At 38.8% G+C, this 20,161-nt stretch overlaps 1 protein-coding gene across 1 annotated transcript in view; it reads left to right on the forward strand.

Annotated features, from left to right (window-relative positions):
* The window catches only part of tle5 (TLE family member 5, transcriptional modulator), a 36,291-nt gene extending 17,559 nt beyond the window's left edge, over positions 1 to 18,732 (forward strand). Inside the window, exons 2-7 of the mRNA XM_063012942.1 lie at positions 6,366 to 6,454; positions 8,749 to 8,812; positions 10,193 to 10,237; positions 12,230 to 12,292; positions 12,603 to 12,677; positions 14,660 to 18,732. Of these exons, the coding sequence (XP_062869012.1) occupies positions 6,366 to 6,454; positions 8,749 to 8,812; positions 10,193 to 10,237; positions 12,230 to 12,292; positions 12,603 to 12,677; positions 14,660 to 14,890 (567 nt within the window). The 3' untranslated portion in view covers positions 14,891 to 18,732. The remainder of the gene's footprint in view (positions 1 to 6,365; positions 6,455 to 8,748; positions 8,813 to 10,192; positions 10,238 to 12,229; positions 12,293 to 12,602; positions 12,678 to 14,659) is intronic.
* Positions 18,733 to 20,161: the final 1,429 nt, after the last annotated feature.

Consider the following 20,161-nt stretch of genomic DNA (forward strand, 5'->3'; position numbering starts at 1 on the left):
CCGGCTCCTTTCTGTGTGGAGTTTGCATGTTCTCCTCGTGTCCGTGTTGGTTTCCTCCGGGTGCTCCAGTTTCTTCCCACAGTCCAAAGACATGCAAGTGAGGTGAATTGGAGACACAAAATTGTCCATGACTGTGTTCGACATAACTTTGTGAAATGATGAACCTTGTGTAATGAGTAACTACCGTTCCTGTCATGAATGTAACCAAAGTGTAAAACATGATGTTAAAATCCTAATAAACAAACAAACCAGGAGGCCGTGTCTGTGGTAAAGGAGTACAATGTAAATATATATTATAAATATACAGTATAAATTTGACATTCTGACACCAAACACAGAATTTAGCCTCCAAGAAAAACAACAAATTGTTCAAGACTTAAAAGGCAGACTGCAATCACAACAGGATACGTTACAATCGGCCCTTTGAGGGCCACCGTAATGCGGATATGGCCCTCGGTGAAAATGAGTTTGACACCCCTGCTCTAGAATCACTGGTTGCCATGCAGTAACACACCCCAGACAGGATGCCAATCCACTGCAGAGCCACGTCATCCCTCCCTGCTCACACACCACCATTCCTGGCTGTATGTTGACACCTGATCAACTGACAGCATCGCTGGGGATTCAAACTCCTGATCCCAGCGATATCGGGCCAGCGCAATCTACTCCTGTGCCACCCGAATGACTTTATATTATGCTTTTATCAAAATTACCCACCATTAACCCGCTGTGTTTAGCTCGACCCTCACGTCTGATTAGCTTGATTCAAGACCTACTTTTAAAGTTGTATTTTACATCAGCATAATTCATGTACATTAGCAACCAGTAGTCAAATGTAACCTGGATAGTATTAATGGCATTTCAGATTTTGCTGTATTAGTAAATTAGTAGCTAAAATGTCACTCCTCATGCCGGCCAGTTAACAACCTGAGATTTGAAAAGCAAAGTGCCTGCAGGATTTCAGAGAGACAGTTCTACACAAACACACAGCGCAGTGCACACAGCATGTTCAGCTGCTGATAAGAGTCTCACATTACACAATCATTACAAAAACATTAATGGCAAATGATTTCCTTAATTTGATGTCAGTTTTATCTGTATCTTTATCTCTTTCATAGCTAGTGTCTGCGTTTTTGGTTGCTTGTTTCATGTCCAGTTTTTTGTTGTTGTTGCACTCATCCTTGAACCTGAGATTTTTCTAACTGAGGCTACTGAAGGCCACTATTATGATGGTGGAGTAACCTAAAATTCTCTGCCACTCGATACTCCACCTGAGGCTATCGACTGTGAACATTTGAGAATTTGATTGTATTTTTTTCCCCATACCGCGCTGTTTCTCAGGAAATGAGATTTCCTCGGCCATCTCGGTCATGGGGCTTCGAGTTAGCTGAGACTAAAACACGCTGAGTGTTTAACCCTAAGTGTTCTCGGCTGGTCGTTAGTGCCCAGAGTTCACTCAGCTCATACTGAATGTTCCGCTCTTTGGTGTGTCTTTAGTACACTTTAGTTGTTGTACCACTGTACTCAAGATTGTTACCAGACTAATCAAGAAATTTTGGAACTAACATTGGAACTAAACTGAAACTAAAATCACTGGGTCCTAGACATTGTTTTCTGTTTTATTTATGTATTTATTTCTGTCTAAAATGACATAAATAAACTGGTAAAGAAATAGCTTTGGGATGCTTGGGTTGTGCAGTGATCTAATGTTCTACCTCACACTAGGGCTGGGCGGGATATTGCGAATATCGATATATTCGATATTACTTTTTACACGATGTTAAAAATGGCCGTATTCGATATATCGAGTATGTCTAGGATACACAGGTTACCTTTTGAGAACATTTAATACAGAGTACAAGCGCTGTGCTTAACGCTTTCTCTAGCGCATGTGCGGGTGGGCGCGTGCACGCACACACATGCAAAACGAATCTCTGAGTAAAGAGTCAGAAACGACTCTTTTTTTCAAACAAATTATTCATTGGAATCGAATCAGGGAGCTGTGCTCTTATCTATGGTAAAGATTCATTCGTTTTGCTCAAAGAGCTCGAAAGAGATTCATTGTGGTTTATGGCTTGAAAAACAGCTGTATAAACCAATCAGAGCCTCCGAATTCAGATTTTGGGTGGGATTTCAATCAATCTCTTGATTTGCTGTAAAGGAATAAGTGACAGTATAGTAAACGAATTACCAGTTTCAGCTTTTTATAGGAGGATAAACACAGTTGGAAATTGATTTATATATTCTGGAAATATCCTGGAAACATATAAGGTGGCCTTCAAGAAGAAAAAACAAGGTGATTATATCTCTAACAACACGCAGGTACGCAGTTGTTATGATTTTATGGTGCTGTGTGGTTGATCTGGATCGCGGTGCTGTTGTTTAACATGCGCTTTCATTTTGCAATGATAGCAAAGCATTATCAAATGTTGAACTTTTTTGGGATTTTCTTGATGCTCGTTTATTTAAAGTAAAACGGACAGCATAAATGTGAGATTCTGCTGGTTTGTTTAATATAAATGTTGTCAATATGAACACAACTACAGCCTTGTAATAATACAAAATATAAACTTTTGTATTAAAAAATATAAACTGTAATTCTGTCAGAATTGATCAGAACTACAGTGTTTTGTGTTTTTAAGAGAACTTGTAAACCAAATAAGCTAAAATACGAGCAGTGGTCTGCCACTGTACTTTGTTTGCATTATATTGTATCATATATCGCCACTTCTCAGAAGCATATCGAGATATTCGTTTTTTAGTCATATCACACATGAGTTTAAATCTCAGCAGAGCCGCTGAAACGAATGTCCAGATAAAACGAATTGACCGTGTTTGACAAAGGGAAGGTCAGACAGAGTCTCTTCCTGCTGCCATTCATGTCGCTAATTATAAACAGTGGAGTAAAAAGTCACACTCTGCCTTATTCACCATCTCAACATTAATTTACATGCAAGATTTTGGCAGTGTCGCCCATAGCTAGATCTTATGGTTTTGAGACTTTACCTTTGTGTTTTATTTGATCACTAGAAATTGTAACCATGCAAAATGTGTCTCAGGAACTAAAATCTCACTTGGGTGACAAACTGTTGGGTTTTGAATACCAGAAGGACGTGTAGGCGTTACTAATTTGCATTTTATGTATATTCATGAGTCTTGAGTGAAGGTGTAGACTTGTTTATAGATGCTCACTATACAGGCAAAAGTATTGAGACATCCCTTCTAATTACTGAATTAATTACTGAATTACTGAATTCATGTGTTTAGCTACAACAATGGCTACCAGGTGTAATAAATCAATTATGTAAAGGAAATGATATGCTTTCAACTTTGCAGCAACAGTTTAGGAAAGGCCCTTTCCTGTTGTAGCATGACTGTACCCCTGTGCACAAAACAAGGTCTATAAAGACATAAAGAAAGGCTTGGTGTAAAGAAACTTCAGTGGCCTGCACAGAGCCCTGACCTCAGCCCAGCTGACCAGCCTTGGAATGAACTGGAACTTCAGGCTTTGTTGACTAACAGCGCTCAGTCATACAAATGCTCTTTTGACTGAATGGACACACATTCCCTTAGACGTACTTTAATAGAATATATATATATATATATATATATATACACACACACAGGTGTACAGTACAACGAAAGTCTTTCTTTGCATATCCCAGCTTGTTTGGAAGCTAGGGTCAGAGCGCAGGGTCAGACATTGTACGGCGCCCCTGGAGCAGAGAGGGTTAAGGGCCTTGCTCAAGAGCCCAACAGTGACAGAGCCAGGATTCGAACTCTCAACCTTTTGATTGATAGCCCAAAGCTCTACCCACTAGGCTACCACTGTCCTAAAGTCTTGTGAAAAGCCTTCTCAGAAGAGTGGCAGTTGCTATAGCTAAAAAGATCACACACACAGAGGTCACTCTATTTTAATACAATTGTTTTTGAAATGGGATGTCCAAATACTTTTGGCTATGAAGTGTATCTTGGGTGTTGAAACATACAATTAAATGAAACGGTTTAACAAAGTTAATTATGGTTGGGACTTTTTTAAAGAAGGTAATAGGATATGAAAATAAGTGGATTTCAGCCTGTGGTGATACAGTGGGTTACCAGCGGCGTCGGGACACCGGGATGTTCATGTGAGTAGTGAGTAGTGAGAGCTGACAGGATCTTGATTGCCTACGTGCTTTAACTGTAGCTAATTAGCTGCTTGCGTTATCTGACTTGATGGTTAATTTCCTACAGTGTCAAAATGCTACGTGGAAGAGCTGACTACATTTTCACAAGTCGGTCTCTTCTGATTCATGACGATCGTGAAAACGGTGCAATCTGCCTAATGTTTACTGTACAAATCACTGCCAGCATGGCACCTGGGCAAATGTGCTGCACGCAGCCAAAATTCTTCCAATCAGAATCGTTTCCTGTTCTCCCTGCTGGAATTTGCAGAGACATGGGAAATAATATCTGCTGCAGCCGTCTCCTGTCTAATACAAGGGGAATTTGGTGACCGCCTGTTTTGACTGAATGCTGACTGACAGGAGGTTTTCATTCTGAATTTTTGATATTGTAGAAAAGCCATTTGCATTTCTTGGTTTGGCTTGTAGTAAAGGCGCTAGTCTACCTCGAGAATTTCTCTCAGAATTTAGGGTTTGGAATTTAATATTTTCCAAAAGCCTGATATGGTGGGAGCTGCTCATATTGTTCAAATCGGCGTGCCATGCTAGGTGATGTATGGGGACATCCCTGCACCCCACGATTCATAACGACCTGCATGACGACAGGATGTAATGAAATTTCCATGTAGGATTTCCACCATATCAAATGTTACCATACCGAGTGTTTTAATGTAACCAGTCTTGTATAAGCAGTTCTTAATATCAGAATCAGAATTAGTTTTATTCGCCAAGTCTGTTTACACACACAAGGAATTTGTTTTCGGCTGTTGTTATCTCTCTACAATATACAAACAATACAATATACAGACAAGACTATACAGATAATGTACACATTTAACACGCTAGACAGAATTTGTATAGAAAAATAGCATAAATAAATAGTAAAAAATGTAAATGAATTACAGTAAAGTACAGTATGTGTAAAGTGCAGTGTGGCATGTAAACAACAGCTCAGTTCTGGTTATTAATAAGTTTGATGGCATTTGGGGGAAAAAAACTGTTACAGTGTCTGTTTGATTTTGTGTGTAGGGCTCTGTAGTGCCTGCCAGAGGGTAAAAGGTTAAAAAAAGTTCGTGTCCAGGGTGTGAGGAGTCCGTGATTATTTTTTTCTGCCCGGTTTCTGGTTCTTGTTATGTACGTCCTGGAGGGTGGGCACGGGAGCACCGATGATTTTCTCTGCTCTGTCCACCACTCTTTGCAATAATGTGATACAGACCTCATTCAACACCTCTGGTGAAGCTACAGTGCTGTGAAAAAGTATTCACCCCTCACACAATGTCTTGTATTTTTTGCTCATATGTAGCATTTGAATGTTTTAGATCTTCCAAGTAAATTTAACACACGATACACAAAATACAGATTTTAAAAATGTATTATACATGAAGATCTATTTAAATCCATGTGGAAAAAGTAACTGTCCATTAGTAACTGTCCATTTTTTTTTTTCACACAGGGCCAGGTAGGGCTGAATGAAATGATCATTTTAAAAAAGCAATTTGTGTTTACTTGCATTTCTACATTTACATTTTTGGCATTTAGCAGATGTTTTTATCCAAAGCGACTGTGACAGTATATTGTTTAAGCAATTAAGGGTTAAGGCCCTTGCTCAAGGGCCCAATAGTGGCAACCTGGCAAGAGTGGGGCTTGAACCAGCGACCTTTTGATTACTAGTCCAGTACCTTAACTGCTAGGTCACACCTAACTGCCTTTTCTAATAACAGAAGTAGTTTGGTTATCTGAAACATTATTGATCAATGTGGCAAAATACAGTCATTATAATATCAGCTTTTATCATTGAAAAGTTCCAAAACAAGTGTGTTTTTAATAATTCTCCAAATTTTAGTCTTACATTTTTTAATGTGTAGCAGGGATCAGATTGGAAATTTAAGGTTCAAGATTGATTTGTCCCATACACTGAGACAGTACACAACCTGCAGTGTATTTAAAACCTGGTCCAACTCCTTAGTTGCAGTAAGCGCAATCTCTACAAATTTGCTGTATTTGTTTAAAAACGTGTCAACTGTGTTGAACCCGTTTTGATGTTGGTGTGTGCTAGGCTCTTTCATGTGTGGTACTCAGTTTCACTACTAACACTGTTGAAGTATGTTAGGAAACAGTGCCCGGCTTATTGTATCTGTGTGTGCGTTACTGAGGTGGAGGTAAAAGCGTCTGACTGACTCTCTGTTAATGCTTCGATTACAGGCTTCATCACAGCAGCTGAAGTTCACGACGTCAGACTCCTGTGACCGCATTAAGGACGAGTTCCAGTTCCTTCAAGCACAGTATCACAGGTGATCCAGATCCCCCAGTTTATCCAGCTCTCTCGCTCGCCTCTCTCTCTCTCTCTCTCTCTCTCTCTCTCTCTCTCTCTCTCTCTCTCTCTCTCTCTCTGTCACACTATCTGTTTCTCATTTGTCATTTGTTCTGGCACTTTTTTCTGTAAAAATCTGTCAAATTTGTGATTTTTGAAAAACCGTCCATGAAATTAAGCAAATTTTCCTGTGAATTTAGTAGGGTCCTAGTGATAGGTAAACTTGTTGCTGAATTTGGTGCATCTTGGATCACATATTGTGTACTACATAGGATCAGAGGATAAAGGACACCGTTGGTAGTGACTAATTATATTTACTTTTTGGAACTGTAGTATGGAGTTCGAAACCCAGCCAAAATTGTGAATGACGGGGTTTATTTTATGCAGATCCAGTACGGGTTGGTCTGATATCATGGGGTGGATAAAAGACATGAGCATATGCTTGCATAATCATGCATATATTCTAAGATGATGTTTTTTTTTTACAATCTTACTATCACACAGCAGAAGTATCAGTTATTATTCTACATAGATTGCAGCCTATAAAAAGATGATCTCATGAACCTGGAGAATATTTTCCTCTGCATGTTTTACACAGAAGTAGGTCTGAGGTTGTTGTTGGATTTGTCGGCTTATACATCAGTTCTTTTATGTTTGCCTGCTGAAACTCGTCTAAGCGTGAGTAGATCCCACCTCCCGCTGCCTCGTTTTTTTTAAGACAGCACATCTGCCTCAGCTTTTTTCCTTCTTATTCCCATGACAACGAGAGCGCTGGCGTTTAACCCCCTCTACGTGTGAGCCATTTAGAAGAGCAGGACCCCACGCTTCCTGTGTCTGTTCAAACTCTCAGCCTGCCATTGATTTCAGCTGAGATCTCTGCCGGGTATCTCTGCCTCTCTCTCTTTTTGTGCTGCGTACAGCAGCCTTTTAAAAGAAATGTACTACGGGCAGTCTCCAGAGCCCAGCCGAGCTGTCGTTCCCTCCCAGCATGTGCATATATAGATCAGGGAATACATAAATCAAAATAAGGATGACAGCAGGAGCGATTGGAAGGTGGAGAGAAACAGCAGTAAAACTACATCAGCGTAGGTTGTTCTTTCTTCATTCTTGTTTTCACTGACAGCATCCTCAGAAGCTTCTGGTGGCCGTGGCCAATCAGGAGCTGGAATGGCCAATTGCAGGTAGCCTGGCAGCAGGAAGATGGTTGCTATGACAACCTCCAATGTATGTTGGGCTGAATGTCTTTCTTTTTTATAACTGGTAGCACCAGACTGAGGAACAAGAACAGTGTGAGACCGCATGTCATTCTAGGCTTGAAAAGAGGGCACAAATTCTAACACTTACCTTTTGTCACATGTTACTTAATAGGTTAAATGCACCTCCAGTTTTTCAGCTTTGTCATATAATGACTAGGATTTTTTTTTCCCTGTTAAGAATGGCTATTTGGTTATTTGATTTTCTGAGTATCTAAACACACCTTAGTTTTTCATTTTCTTGGTTGTTTGCACAAAATGGGAGAGATAACATATATGTAATTTTCCCCCAATTTTCTAACCCAATCTTGTCCAGCAAAACTGTGAACCCCTCCGACACGTGTGCAGTGTCCGACTGCTTCTTTTCACCTCCACAAGGCGGGTTCATATAAAGCTCGCTATCACGTACAGAAAGTCACACACTTATATATATTATATATATTATATATTATATATATATATATATATATATATATATATATATATATATATATACTGTATATATGTTATTCACTCACTCTCACTCACTTTCTAAGCCGCTTATCCTAATCAGGGTTGCAGGGGGTGCTGGAGCCTATCCCAGCTCTTTATGGGGGCAAGGCACACAGAAACACCCTGAGCAGTGTGTCAGTCCATCGTGCACACATTCAAAACTTATCACACACACACACACATCTAAGGGCAATTTTAGCTCTAGTTAACCTGACTGCATGTCTTTGTATTGTGGGAGGAAACCGGAGCTCCTGGAGGAAACCCACAGAGACAAGAGAAGAACATGCAAACTCTACATAGAAAGGACCCAGACCGCTCCACCTGGGAATCAAACCAAGGACCTCCTTGCTGGGAGGTGACAGTGCTACCCACTGCGCCATCCATAATTCGGTCATATGGTTTTAATTTCGGTCCATTTCCTGTTTTTAAGTGTGGCATAAAAATGAACAGTTCACATTTTTTTACTTAAGACATGAAGAGGGCTCTCTGTACCTTTTAGAAATCATTTTTTTTGTTCTGTCTTTTTCAGTCTGAAGATGGAATGTGACAAACTGGCCAGTGAGAAGTCAGAGATGCAGCGTCATTATATCATGGTAAGTGCTACAGCTTCTACATGTTCCCCATACCTGAAAAGAAAGCTTAGGCAGATATAAATGGAGACGATTAACAGAGCCAGTAGCAGGAACAGAGATTGGGGCCGAGTCAGAGACAGAAATGTGAAGTGGAGCAGGTTCAGAAACAGAAATAAGGGCAGCAGCTGGAGCAGAGGCAGGGTTGGATGCTGGGAGTAGATCAGCTGAAGCAGAGATAGGAGATGAAGCAGCAGGTGAAGCAGAAGTGGGGCAGGTGCAGCGAGAGAAGCCGGGGCTGAAACTAGTGAATCTGGAGACGAAGCAAGGATTGGAACTGGAGCATTGGCAGAGGAGGAATTGGGAGCATGAAAATAAGGAAGAATATGGAAAGAACCTGAATTTTCATCTTAGATGGAGTTGGGAGTTTACCAGTGGCAGGAGCTGGAGCAGGTTAAGCAAGAGAAGCAGTGGCATGAATTGGGGTGCAGTTAAAGAACTAAAGGTACCAGAACGTGAGGACGGAGAGGAACATTACTTCACCTGGTGAATGGTGGACTCCATTTATCCTCCCATATATTGGCAAATTCCCCCTTTTCCTTTTCTGTTTTATCTGCTTCCTACATTTTTCATGATATTTTTGTTTTTCATCTTTTTTTCCCATATTTTTCCATTTTCCTTTTTTTTTTCTGTACTCCTTCTCCTCTGTACTCTGTAATCTCATTTAGGATTGCCCAGGCTTCATGTTGCTCTCTGATATTGCTTCTCTAATTGATCCGCCCAGTGATTTAATCTGATCTAATCTGTGCAGTATTGCTCTCACGCCATCATCCAGCTCTCCCCACCTCTCACTAATAGCCTATCAGGTTCCTGCGCCCTCCCGGGCCAAGCAAAATGGAATTGTGTGTGTGTGTGTGTGTGTGTGTGTGTGGGGGGTGGGGGGGGGTGTCATTTAGAGTGGATAATAATTGCTTTAGGGACTAGTGGTGTATAGCTAGCTGTCTCAGACTTTAGTGCTTGCAGTGGTTGCTGTGTGGTTTTGTACTGCGAGGTGCCAGCATATTTGCATCTGTTTGAGTGCCATGCTTTGCGTGTGTGTGAATTAAAGTTTACACACACTTGTAGAGGACGTGTGTGACATGGCAGTCTTGGGATTTTAATTATTTCTTTACCTGTTTAGATGATTGAACACTTCATTATCCAATTTACACAGTGTGTGTTCTCAAAATATGACAACTTGCTTGGTCGAAAATATACACACAGAAACTTATTAAAGTGTGTTTGAGAGACACAGAGAGAAATCATTGGTGTTTAACATGATTCAGGCATAGCTTACAACCTTACAAGCTTTTATTTTGACTGAATGTAATAACGCAGTGCATATTTTACTTTTTCTCTCCACAGTACTACGAGATGTCATACGGACTGAACATTGAAATGCACAAGCAGGTAAGTGCACTTTCCATTACTGTTCGACCTTCATGAATAATATATTATTCAGTAGAAAATTGTAGGTACATATTTAACTTGGCTATTATAATTAGCCAAGAAAGAACTAATCAACAAAAATAGATGATAAATGATCATTTATTATTAATTTGTCCATACTAACACGTCCATTTATAAATGCAGTCACGTTTTGGTCATTACCTTATTCAGCAATTCACAGAAAATGCAAATGTGCTGGTGTCTGCTTTCTGTCATGTGTTGACACCATTTTATTTGTTAACATTAAGTTGAACAATGTAACTACACAGTGTACAATAATAATAGCCTTTACACACATACTGCACTTCACTGTAGCCCATATTACAACATATAGAATACATCCAACTGGCTAGGTATGCTAGCAACAGTATTTGCCCTCTTCATGATTTATTTGAACATATTTCTTAATCTTAATATCTTAATATAAGATTTATTTGTATAGCGCTTTGTACAACAGGCATTTTCTCAAAGCAACTTTACAGAATCCAGGAACCAAAAACCAGAAAACCCCTGTTGAGCAAGCCGAGGGCAACAAAGGAAAGGCAAGAAAAAACTCCCTTCAAAGGACAAAGAAGAAATCTTGAGAAAAAACAGACTTGCCAGAGACCCATCCTTTTTGGGTGGCCTAGAATACTGAAAATCTCCATTCATGCCAACTGATATAACTGTTTAAAAAACAGAATTACTGCTACTAATAAATGCTTCTAAACAGTTAAAGAATCCATGTTGTAACTTTGTTCAGTTGTGCATGATAACAGCAACATTGCAATGGTTTTCACTGCCTCTGCTGATTGTCATTGACAGTGTCGTTGTGGCACAGGAAACAGATTTAGTGCTGCTGTTATATTCTGTATCCCTCCTGCACATATTTCAAGAAATCCAGTCCCATCCTACATTCTCCACCTGCACAATTCATCAGACTGGGCTCGCCTGGTGGGGGAATGGGGGGGGGGGGGGGGGGGTGTTGAGGTTGTGTGTGTGTGTGTGTGTGTGTGAGTGAGTGGTAAAATGAGAGAGAGGTACTGGGATGCATAAATGAATGCAAAGTCAAACCTGGTGTTTTGTATTCAGCCAATGTTTACTTTATCACCAATTCTCGCGTCCTCGGTTTTCTGTCTGTCTTCCTCTGTTTCACCCTCAATCATCCGCTCTGCTTTTTCCTTTTTTATACTGTGTAGTAGGTCAGTGTGGCAGGGCATTATGCCAAAACTATTATTATTAATTACACTGTTTTTTTCACCCCTTTTTTTTTACTTTTTACAGTTATGCACATCACATTATACGGGCATGCTTTTTTATTATGCGTTTTGTTACATGATACCAAAATATAGCTAGTCAGTAGATTAGTGTGTTAACAATTAACCACTGATCAATACTGTCAACATCCACCAGCTAATGGTGCCACCCTATTGTAACTATTACAGCCTACACTGTTCTGAAAAGGCTTTTTACATGGGTTGACTGTCTGTAGGGAGTTTGTGGCCATTCCGCCAAAAAGAAATAATTATTTAATTAAAAAAAAAACATGAAAGGTCATGAACAGATTTTGGACAAAAAGGTTTGTCTTCGCAAATCATCCCAAAGGTGCTCGCTCGATGGGGTCGAGCAATATGTGTGCCTTAAAAATTTCTCCACAATTAGGACGTGTGTTATTTGTATTTTTGGTAATTTTTATTTGGGACTTTTATTTATTGGTTTTCTTTTAGCGTCTGAAAACATGTAGTAGGTTAGTTGACTATTGCATGTTGCTTGTAGGTGTGAAAAGCTGTGTGACATAAATCAGTAATGTACTGCTATGCTCTCCAATGGATTAGGGCACTGTGTAATCAGGTTTGCGCCAATAGTTTTTTCTATCCCTGATAAGGATGTGGTGTATATACACACATATAAACATATATTTATGTATACACACCTATATAAAATACATAAATATGTGTCTGTTCTCTCTCCCAGGCAGAGATTGTGAAAAGATTATATGCGATCTGCGCTCAAGTCCTACCCTTCCTGTCTCAAGAGGTACTGTCTGACAGCTGTACAATCATGATGCTTTTAACACACACAGTTACAGCTGTTTACTTTTTTTAATTATCACGTTTACTGCATCAAGCCTCTTACACTCAGTTTCACATGGAGGAATGCATCGACCCTGTTTGGCACCTTGTAAATATTGAGTGCTGATGTGAGCTTGAATAAATATGGATGTGTGAATGGATTGATGTCTGTGTAGGTAAAAAAAAAAAAAAAAAAAGAATTATGCAGAAAACGAACTGGTACACTGAAGCAAGCACATCCACAAGCGAATAGTAAAGGTTTTCTTCTGTTGCAGCACCAGCAGCAGGTCCTAGGAGCCATCGAGAGGGCCAAGCAGGTCACCCCACCAGAGATGAACTCTATTATCCGGGTAGGTTAGAGCTTCATTAAGGAAACATGTAGGAGTGTCTGCAAGTTTATATTCACTGTGTATGCAGAAAGAAAAGAAGTGCAGATCTACGAAACAAAAACATTTTATTCAAATGGTTTATGTAAAAGTGCAGTAAATGTAAACATATATTGTATGGTAAGGTCCCTATTGAACATCTGCACATACATAAACAAACTGGCTTTTTGCTTACATACATTTAAGACAATAGTAAAGTAATAGAAGAATAAATTCTCTTCTGTAAAATAATGCTATGAACACAGGCATCTACTTTTTCCTGTGCATCTTTCTTCTTTTACAGGTTTTGTGCCTTTACACACTTTAAATAGCTCATGCCTTTGCTTTTAGCAGCGAGAAAACAATTTTACCCTGCTTTTTAAAGCTTGCTGACTTGGGGTTGCTGTTTATTGTTTTGCAGAAGGCTAAGCAACTGCTTTACTGCAGTGGATTCTTGTTCATATTGCTTTTGTGAGTAGAGTCAGACATTAAACAGGCTGGTTAATCAGTCTTCTCTGGGACAGGCCTGCATAGCGAGCAGAAAGTTGAGTTCATAGCTGGGTCAAGTCCTCTGAGAGCTTCTGAGGGCCAGAAGTTTTCCACAGGAATGAGACATGTGGGAATTGTTAAATGTGATTATGAGGATGTGCAGCATTGCCCTATATTTAATCACCTTTTTTGACTGATCTTCAGAGGTGTTGATCTTTAGATTCTGCAGGCCTGTAAGAATCTACTAGATGGATGAAAACAGGGTGTAGTTTGTTTGTTGGTTTGGATTTTAATGTCATGTTGTACAACCTTCGGTTACATCCATGACAGAAACGGTAGTTACCCGTTATACAAGATTCATCAGTTCACAAGGTTATTTTGAACACAGTTACAGACAGGTTTGTATCTCTAATTAACCTCACTTGCACGTACTGTGGGAGGAAACCCACACAGACACGGGGAGAACAGAGGGTGTAGACACTACTAATCTTGGCAGCCAATTTCTAACTTGTTGAAGAATAAAACAGAAAAACTACAATCAGTGAATGTATACCTGTATAGTACAACTTAGGTTCTGCCAGGTTAACTTAAGAATAATAATGTTGATCATTAATTAGTAATTATGGCGGCACGGTGGCTAAGTGGGTAGCACTGTCGCCTCACAGCAAAAAGGTCCTGGGTTCGATCCCCAGGTGGGGCGGTCTGGGTCCTTTCTGTGTGGAGTTTGCATGTTTTCCCCGTGTCTGCGTGGGTTTTCTCCGGGTGCTCCGGTTTCCTTCCACAGTCCAAAGACATGCAAGTGAGGTGAATTGAAGATACAAAATTGTCCAAGACTGTGTTTGATATAAACTTGTGAACTGATGAAACTTGTGTAATGAGTAACTACCGTTCCTGTGATGAATGTAACCAAAGTGTAAAACATGACGTTAAAATCCTAATAAACAAACAAACAAATTAGTATTTACGTTTCCTAAACGCTATTTTAATGTTTGCCACAGTTCTATAGGGTTAAAATTAGGACTTTGACTTGTGCTTCATTAATCTGCCAGCTCTGTTGCTACAAAACACCCTTATAAATAAAAGCTACCAGCACTATATTTAAAGGGTGTTTGACTTTACCTGTCTGATGTTCTTTACTAATTTAGATTCAGAAATGTTGTGGAACTTTTACTGACAATTCATGTGATGTGTTAGATTTAACTGCACCAAGGGTTTGGTTTTAAATCATTTTTAAATATTTCTTTAATTTTACTAAATTAAAAGTTTTTTATTTTTTTTTATTTTTTTTTATTTCTTTGGATATTAAAAAGAAAAATGTACCCAACTGTAGTTAAAATGTACAATCTGAGCCAAGACACTGGATATGTTAGCTGATAAAATGGCCAGTTGATGCTAGATAGGTGCATCTAACAAGATGTCATTTTTACAGTAAACCTGGCTTCCTAAAGCTTTTTTATTCTCCTCTTCTCTTCGAGCAGCAGCAGCTACAGGCTCACCAGCTCTCCCAGCTGCAGGGTCTCACCATGCCAGTTACCCCCCTCACCCTGGGCCTGAGCCAACCGAGTGGCCTGCCCACAGTCACCTCCAGCTCTGCCCTCTTCTCCCTCTCCAGCATCTTGGCATCACAGGCCCAGCTCGCCAAGGAGGATAAAAGCGCCAGAGATGCCTCCGACAGCCATCGCGACGAGGATGCCGACAAGTCTGACTAGAAGCAGCTTAATAACCCACTGGTCCTCTCATCCTTCAGCACTTACTTACAATGCAGCTCATTCTTTCTGTCTTTCTTTCTGTCGTGTTGTAAATCACTGTTGTGTTCCAAATCATTTATTCCAGATCATTCCACGAGTTCCAGATTTAGCACTCACCTTTTTTGATATTTTTTTTTTTTTTTTTTTTTTTTATTATTTCTTGTTGTGTGTAAATACTATATGTACAATGCAGTCCATATCCTGCTTGTTTCAGTATGGCCATATGCTCCACTGAGACACCACCAGTGTTTCTTTGAGCACATATTATCTCCCCTCTTTTGATTTTCTTTCTGATAAACTGTCCTTCAGTGTTTAAAGAAGCAGCAGGCTGAAGTACAAATTGCCTGTTTGTAAAAAGGGTAAGAATAAATAGAAGACTTACTTCAGTGGGACGACTCCCAGGTGAGTTACAGATAAAATGAACGTGTAAAAAATTTCATCTAAAAATGTTTCTCATTCATCCCAAATGTAGTTGATCAGCCGGTGCACGTTTAATGTCCTGTCATTGTTGCATCACATAATAAACTTCAGAGCTGTAATCTAATCACATCTCATATTTAAATTATTAGAGGCAGATTTTCAACACAAAATTTTAGACTATATATAATGACAATTTACAAACATATTGTGGTGTTTGTAACTTATTAGATGAGCCAGAGCAGGTGCCTTAATGCAGACTTACCAGCCACACACATACATTAATGTTTAGGAATAATATTCTTGTAATATTGGTCACAATTGTATGCTGTCTTGATTAAAAATAAAATGTGTATTAAATGCCCTAAATGTAGAAACTATTTAGAATAGTGTGTGGTTTGAGATGCATCATGTGCTAATCAAACCCACACCCAGGACTTCAGTCAAGCTAATAAAATGTCCTAAACATCGGCAGGTTTTAAATGTTGGGCTGTTGATAATTACATGTAGTACACATGTTGAATGCAGAAGATAAAGGCAGGTTATGAAAAGGTTTACCGGTCAGGATAATATGGACATCTGTGCACATGTTTTGAGCACTGCATTGTTTACTTTCGGAAGAGATGGAACCAGCACTAAATATGCAGGACCTGCTGGTAACGGCCTGGTACCAGATACCACAGGGCAAGCTCAGAGGTCACATTCAGAGATCTTAAATCTTGGAGCTTTTTTGACAGCAAATTGGGCAGGTGGTCCTAATGTTTTTGCTGATCTTTGTATGTTAGCCCTGTTGCACCCATGCAGAACTAAAGTATTTAACAGGACATTAAACACGGCTGATCAAATACATTGAAGGTGAGTGGTTAAGTTTGTTTAAATCAGTAACATTTATATAGTGGGAACTTTTAGAAGAATAGTGATCATTTAAAGTAAACGTTATATTGCCCCGGCTTTTAAATACATATACCTGTTTAATATGTGTTGGTTATTTAAAAACCAATCTCAACTAACCCAAACAGTAACCCAATCACCAAGTGAAAGGGCATGCTGTTAAAAATTGGTATCTACTATTGTCCATTTAGTAATTATGGGTATTTTCCTTACAGAAATGTGTTTGGGGAAACAATATGATGAAAATTGTATTTGGGGAAAAACCAGAAGCACTTTTTTCTCAGCAGCTTTCCTTGTTTAGGTGCATGTGAGCTGTTTTAAAAAAAGGAAAAGGTTAGGTGCTAAAGCACATGATTAATGAGGTTCCAGGATCCTCACATAGAGCACACTGTGTTGTCTTAAAGTAAATTGAACAGTTACACTTTATAAACAGGTCTCTGTAGAGATCAGTAGTAAAGCATAAAGATTTTTGCATTTGAAATATTTACTCTGCTGTTTTGTTGTGCCTTGTCAGTGATGAATTTGTTCTTGTTCACCAGTAGGGGGTGCTAAACCTTCACATGTTGGCTCTGTTATGGTTCTGTTATGATCAGTCTGCGATTTCAGTGCTTTATTTCTCTGTTCTCGTCAGTTATTACACGATTTCTTACACAGATATTTTCCCTTGTTCTGCAAAATGAGATTATTAATGCATATAAATTCAATAAACATTAATCACGTGAGTCCGGTTCTAGCAGTTTAAAGCAGTAAAGATCCCATATACAGCTGAGCTGCATTTCATTACAGTCCCTGAGCAGTGAGCGCCCTTGTGTTCGTGATATAGGCTAGGAGAATTTCAGTTAATCAAATCCCTTAATACTGATGGTCCTGCAAAGTCATCACATAAAAGACAGTAAAACATCTTTGACAATCCCTTTACTTTCTAAAGTAATATTTTGTCTAAACACGTGGTCAGCATTTACCTCAGGATAACTAAGCTAGCTAACATTAGCTATGTAAAAGTTAACAAGCTAAATAAGATTTTGGTGGACGGTCACAGATTACTTTCACATCATTGGTAGTTTTGTAGCAAAGAATAATGAATCATTAGTACAGACAGAAGTGAACTCGATATAATACCGCTTCCACTATTTGCTGGGTAAACTTAATCTCACTTAAATGTCCGGGAACTACTGGGGTGATTGAAAGGCGCCTCTGGTCATTAAAAACCACCTTTGGTTTTTAATTTTTCCAATTTTTAACAATACTTATAATCTTCTGGGATAGGTTCGGAAACCACTACCCACCCTGACCTGGATAATTTTATATTATAGCAAAACTTAATGACCCTATCAGGTGTAAATGTGGTCGGTAAAAATAATTGTGAATAGATCCAATATATTTGTTGCATAACCTGTAGTTTGAATGTATTACACAGTCTTAACTGTCCCAGGTTCTACACATGATCTCACAGGTGCTGGTTTTAGCCAGTGTTGCTTCAAAGAATAGAGGAAAGGGGATTGTCATCCCATGCACCAAGTGTGCAGCTAATTATGCTTTTTAATGCCACTGGCTGGAGATGGCTTGTTGGGTCTTGAACTTTTAATTCATTCTAAATATGGTGAACCTTGATGCTTTATCACTGATGTATTTTAGGGTCTGAATTTATTTGATGTTAAATCATGCAACAGATCATCTATGTTATCATAAAACATAAACTATCTTAAAGCATGTTGTCATGTACCACATGTTTTGTAAAGTATAAGATCAGTTTGGGGGAAATTTAATTGGACATCCTAGTTTCCATAGTTTTCTCATTTATAAATACAAACATTAAGGAAATTAAAATGTACAGCATAGTCTGCGTCTAGATAATATAACCCCAGTTATTTTGGTGACGATAGCTAAACATTATGGTGATGTTATTAGAACATTATGGAGGATGTGTAGTTTTTTTTAAATAGAATCTGCCATACTGTAAAGTGCATTGTATTATTACCGACATGTGGGAGATTGCATCACATGCTAACATTTCAAAAGTTCTCTACTTCTGTGTGTATGTGTGCAGATTGTAATTATTTAATGCAGAATTCAGACAGATAAAATGTATGTCTGTCTGATTGAGGCAACCTGATGCAGTAAATGTGTATTGTTCTATATGGAACTAAATCTTTGTGTCTACACATGTATCTGTATTGTTTTGACAGCTCAGCTTTAAAAACTGTTTCTTTCAAATAGTCTGAAATAATGCCCCCATAAACCCATTCTACCCTGCATCTCACCCTCACACCTTTGCTTGGTCCTTTGCATGGTCATGCATTAATGTGCATAATGCATTTTATGCTTTGAAGAAGTCTTTTTTTTTTCTTTTTATTGTACAACCTAAAGTGCAAAAACAACAGCTTGAAGATGAAATGATCAAACAAACATTTTACTCTATATAAATGGATATTTCCGCAGTAAGGAAATGCTGCTGGTGCCTTACAAATAAAATCAGTTTGGTGGATGAAATGGAAGGTGCTAATGTGCGTGCTTTTTTCTGACTGACTGAAAATGAACGTGTTCTCTCTGTTTGAGTCTCTTTTATAGTCTTTTTGTCATTGCACACATGCAGTTTACATCCACTTGTAAGATACGTGTATTTCATGGCAGCCTTGGGATTTTAATTATTTATACAACTGTTCTTTCTTTTGTGACTGATGTTTTCTGAAACATTTGGGTTCTGAAAGCTGGCTTTAGGTTTATATTTAAGTTGATTATAGGCATTTTCAAAACTAGTTTTGTGTCGTCCTGTTAACACCCACAAAAAAGTAAAGGGTCTAAAAAACCTGAACTTAATGTGAATATTTTACACCACTATTAAACAAAGTATTAAAATAACTGAGTTTCTAAAAAGCCACAGAAAAAGAACAATTATAGAAATCATGAAGTCCGAAGACTTTTCTCCTACAGTGTATGAAAGCATTCAACCTTTCAACTCTACATGATTGTCTGTTTTTATTCTCTTTCATGCACACATACCCAGACAAACAAGAAAGAAGCAAGCATCTGATTAGTCATGATTGATTAATTCAGAACTCTTTACAACCCCCACCCCCAATCAAACTGTAAAAATGTCTCCATAATCAAACTGGCGCTCAGCGCTGGAGGGAATGAGGCCGAGAGACACAAAAGAGAGAGAGAGAAAAAGTGTGTGTATGTGTGTGTCGGCCTTGTTCCCTCCAGCACTGAGTTACAGTTTGATTATGGAGACATTTTTACTGGAAGAGGCAGTGCATGCTGGGTTGCTTTATTCATGTCCCAGAGAGCGTGGGCTGTCAATCTCACTCTCTTTCCATTTTTTACACTCTCTCTCTCTCTCTTTTCTCTTTATTTCCTTCTGTTATTACTTTACTGTTAGGTTGTCACCCTGTATTTTGTTGCATTTCATCAGGTTATGGCGGTCATCTTTTCGTATTTAGTTTTTCTTTCAGCACTGGCCTCCACTCATTCTATTCTATTCTATTTCTTTCTTCGCTCAAATCAAAATACACATGTGCACAGAGGGATTATCTCCTGATGATATTCTCCCAGTCTCTCTGTCTCTGTGTATCAGAGCAGTGACTAAAGGATTTGTTTCACTTATCTTTATATTTTATTTGCTCAGATTAAACATTAAAAAAAGCTCTTTTTTTTTTAAAGTTAATCTATAAGAGTAAATATGTAAGGGTGTGTTGCCCTACGGTGAACTGGTGCCCTGTCCAGGGTGTGTTTCCTGGTGGTGTCAGACTCACTGCAATCCTAATCAGGTTAGTAAAAATTTATTTCTTATAAAACTTAAAGCACTGATAAATATTCTAAAAATAAAAGTCCTTATGATAATACTGGGGTGAGATTGTGTGTAGCGCTGTCACCTTACAGCAAGAAGAACAGGGTTTGATTCCCTGGCCAGAGTCAGAGTCCTTT

This window comes from Trichomycterus rosablanca, chromosome 17 (assembly GCF_030014385.1).
Source record: "Trichomycterus rosablanca isolate fTriRos1 chromosome 17, fTriRos1.hap1, whole genome shotgun sequence".
Lineage (NCBI taxonomy): Eukaryota > Metazoa > Chordata > Actinopteri > Siluriformes > Trichomycteridae > Trichomycterus > Trichomycterus rosablanca.